Genomic DNA, 4,204 nt, shown 5'->3' with positions numbered 1-4,204 from the left:
TGCATTTGTGTGAGAGGCGCACAAATATAATCGCAGGAAGATATTTAGTTGCATGAAAGTAAAAGCTTAACCAGTAAAACATCATCAACATAATATTCAGATTTATTGCTACTGGACAACTCAGAAAAAGCACAAATGGGCACAGACTACCGTTCACGTCCCATTTATAAATATTTATTGTTGCAACCAGAAAGCCAGTTGCTGCTAGCTACCTAGGCAAAACAAAACCACGACCACAATTTTCAGCTTAAAACATCCGGTACAACTAGTTTAAACGGTGGGGTGTACATGCAATTATTGATCAGCCAAAAGCTTAACTTCAAAATTATCCATGTCTTCTTTAGCCATATTAACAAATGCTTCTATTCCATCCCCTGATTTTGTATCCATCAAAAACACAGTATTCCGAAGAGCCATGGTACCAATACTTACCCATGTTGGCTTTCCCCAGCCAAAATCTGCTTCATATATTGGGAACCTACACCAACTACTAAACCCTAAAAATATTGCCTCACCACTTGTTAGTGGTTTTACATCATTTACTAGTTCATCCTCTGAGCTTTGCAGTTTTCTTGTGTATTTGTCGTCGATTTTCTTTATAGCATCTCTAACTTTTCCTACCAGGTTCAAGTCATTCGGAGAACTAACATCTTTTCTGAGACCATCATCGATATCGTTTTCATCACTCGGGGTGGATAGTGCAATCGTGAAAGTATAAATATTGCCAAAAGAGTTTGCTGGTAATGGTGGGGTTATCCTTGACCTTAAGTAACTGTATACAACGCCCCATACTCTCAACTGAAGTAGCTTGAGTCTGATTTTGCTCGAACCGAATCCATGTAACGCTTCCACATGAAGGACGTTACAGCTTCAACACGGGTACATGGTGAGGTATTTTGTTGAGATGTGTCTTGACATACAATATTGTTCACGTTTCTCCTCTTGAGTTCAACTATCTTGGATGCTGGAAACACAAAATATTTTGTTACAAGATCTTCTTCTCTCGTTAACATCGGGTCGAAGGGTTTGAAATTGTTTATTACATCTTTCTGCGGGAAGAGAGTGTAAAAAATCAAAAGAAGGACCCTTGATGTCTTCGATTGCACCACGAGCTGTAGCTGCCCAATCAGTGATAAACGTGAACATTGTAGACGCATCAGCTAGTCTATGTGCCATGCACATACCTATAACGATCCCACCACATTCGAAAATATTAACTTGTATCGCTAAAAGCGTCTTCGATTTAAACCCATAATCAAATGGTATGGACATCGAGTTATCGCAAGATGATATACAAGGAGGCAAGAATTTTCGAAGAACACTGTTATGATTTGGAGAGCGTTTGATAACTTGAGATAGCCGAACATCACTTACTCTAGTTTCAAAGTACTCGACTCCCTCATCGTTGCATTCAACAGCTAAGTTATCTTCTTTCATTCTTCCAGCCAATGGATAGTATCTAGCTAGTGTCTCAGATAATGACTGCTTGATTACTGAAACACGATGTTCACATGCTTCTTCAAGGTTGTTCTTGTAGCCATCGCAGTGATTGTTCTTGTTGTTGACATCGCCGGATTCGTAGTAAAGAGTAAAAGGAATATATATGGGAGGACCAAGATGCTGATCAAGAAAAGATAGGTTGAAAGTTTTAGAGTGAAGAGGAGTTTGAGTGGATGGCTTGATGGTTTGTTTCAAAACAACTTCAACTTTCATGTTTTCCATTTTTTGTTGTAGTTTTTTGGTTGCCTACTCTTTGGATCTTACATCACATGTACGTATATTTATCAATACACAAGGGACAATAATTATTTCCGTACAATGATGTGGGATAACCCACGCACCACAAAATAGAAGATATGAAATTTAAGGACATGAGCTCTTGGATTGTTTTTCTTTAAATATCTTGGATTTTTCTCGATATATAAAGGTTGTTAACGTATGGGATGTGTTCTTCTCAAAGGAGAGATGGTCGGCATCTTTGACAGGGACTGGAATTACCACGGGATTAATTTAAGTGGGACGTTACATAAATTTTTCTAAGCAAGGACAATCGCTGCAATTATTCAGCGACCACAATGTTTTACTTTGCTGAATCTGCTAGAATGACATTTCTTTTCTTTCTCCTGTACTAGCTTGCTATAAGGACCAAAAGTTTGTTGGCGAAATTTCTAGTCCTTCCTATTCGACCAGAAATTGATTGATCCAACCATATGAATTTTTATTGATGAGAATTATGCTAAAGGACCATATTTTCTGTTACCCATCTTTTTTTTGAGTAGGGGTGAGCCAAGACTTGGACGTCGTGCAATGCCAAGACTTTGGCACCTTCAGGCAACTATATTTGGGGTCTAATACCGGCTGCAGTGGTCGGGGTTCTATGGCGTGAGAGAAACTGCAGAACCTTTGAAGATGACTACATTTTCAAGACAGAAGGAGACCTAGGAATGGATGTTAAAGAACAATTTTTTAGGGACCATTATTTTTTTGAGGGGACCATGATTTTATTATGGCACCTTTCCTATAATTATATAGTTATAAGGGACGTCCTAAGCATTGAAATGACTAACCTACCATTAACATAATTTAATTTAAAATCAACCCAATAACCATCTATATATATATAACCACCACCTCCTCCCACCACCACCTCCCACCATTTCCGATTACCACCGCCACCACCTCCGATTATCACCACCACCAACCACCGATTACCACGCCCACCACCGCCGATTACCACCACCACCTCCTCCGATTATCACCACCACCAACCACCACCAACCATTATATATATATAGCTTAATTTAAAACATTAACAAAGATATTCTCACAAACCCATTACTTGTCATTCGTTTTTGGTTGAATAAATGAGAAGTAATCATTAAAATGAGTTGAAAATGGAAGTTGCAGAGAGGTTTAATGAAGGTTTTTTTTTCAGAGAAAAGTTCGGTATCACGAATTAATTTTTTCTTAACCGAACTCAGAGTTCGGTTGATTCGCAAAAAAATACGTTTAACCGAACTCCTTGTATCAGAGCAACACAAGTCCATAAGTTCGATTCCTTCGCAAAATAAGGATATCACCGAACTTTAGTTTACGAAAATAATGAGAAGTCCACAAGTTCGGTTCGTTCGCAAAAAGATTAAGTTTTCTTTGTAACCGAACTCTACCTTCGAAACTTCGTAACCGAACTCTACCTAATTCGCCAAGAAATAAATTTCGTACTAACCGAACGTTTGCCTAATTGCATATATGCATATATAAGCCGAGTTCGGTTGATTCGCAAAATATGTTGAAGTTTGCGAACCAACCGAACTTCTAACATTAGGTTACTTTTAACCTGCAATTCGGTTGGAAACTTGGTTGCGTTGAAGTTTGCGAACTAACCGAACACACAAGATGTACCCAAATAAATTGTTAAGTTCAAAGTTCGGTTACCTGCCATTTTATCCTAGGTAACCGAACATTACACTGTACGACCAAAACCTCCATTAGCGAGCGAGTTCGGTAACCTGAGTGTTTGGAAAACGTAACCGAACTACACTTTCAGGTGTGTTCGGTTACATGTTCTTGACATATGGTAACCGAACTGGCCCAAATCTACATAAAAAATTTCATTTTTTTTTGAAAGTTTGAAGCAATTCAACCAACATTATCTAAGTTTGAAGCATACATGGGTACCCAAATACCCTTCCTCTGGTTGTGGTTGGTAAAATCCATCGTTTTTCATGTTTTCCTTCTTCATCTTCTCTAACTTTACTCTCTCAATAATTCTACTTCTTTTAAAAAAAAAAACCATATGATTTTTTAATCTCACTAATTATCTTTAACTTAATCATTACACTAACTAATCATCACCCAAAATTAATCAGGAGGGTAATTTAAGTATTAATATAAATATCTAGATAAGGGGTGACCTAGATTTACTTCTAATGTCTTTACCCAAAATATAATCATGGTCCCCCAAAAAAGCCATGGTCCCCAAAAAATCGTTCATGCTAAATCCTTGCAGAGCCGGGCGTGAGGTAGGGCGAGCGGTGTGGTCGCCCCAGGCCCAGGTTCGTGTAAATCTTTTCCTTTACCAATTAAGGCTCTTTTTCCCTAAGCCCATCCAGGAAATACAAGGCTGGTCATGATGCGATAAATTCATAGGGTACATGGGATTTTTGCTACATGCCCCATTCTAAGTATATTAGCGAAGTGAAGA

The 4,204-nt window shown here is 38.3% G+C and overlaps 1 protein-coding gene across 1 annotated transcript; it reads right to left on the bottom strand.

Moving 5' to 3' along the window:
• Positions 1-294: 294 nt before the first annotated feature.
• Positions 295-1,722, bottom strand: LOC113352616 (salutaridinol 7-O-acetyltransferase-like). The gene is made up of 2 exons (XM_026596418.1): positions 1,044-1,722; positions 295-845 (listed from the first exon to the last, which is right to left on the bottom strand). Exons 1-2 carry the CDS (start codon positions 1,720-1,722, stop codon positions 295-297), a joined length of 1,230 nt encoding a protein of 409 aa, XP_026452203.1.
• Positions 1,723-4,204: the final 2,482 nt, after the last annotated feature.

The sequence above is a fragment of the Papaver somniferum genome, chromosome 2 (assembly GCF_003573695.1).
Source record: "Papaver somniferum cultivar HN1 chromosome 2, ASM357369v1, whole genome shotgun sequence".
Classification (NCBI taxonomy): domain Eukaryota; kingdom Viridiplantae; phylum Streptophyta; class Magnoliopsida; order Ranunculales; family Papaveraceae; genus Papaver; species Papaver somniferum.
The sequence above is the reverse complement of the archived record's forward strand: the minus strand, read 5'-3'. Positions and strand labels throughout refer to the sequence as shown.

Excerpts from the sequence above, each read along its gene's own strand:
- LOC113352616 (XM_026596418.1), bottom strand. The coding sequence starts at position 1,722 with ATGGAAAACATGAAAGTTGAAGTTGTTTTGAAACAAACCATCAAGCCA. Across the intron at positions 846-1,043 it reads CTCTCTTCCCGCAGAAAGAT|CGTTACATGGATTCGGTTCG; the intron begins GTAATAAACAAT and ends TTCATGTGGAAG.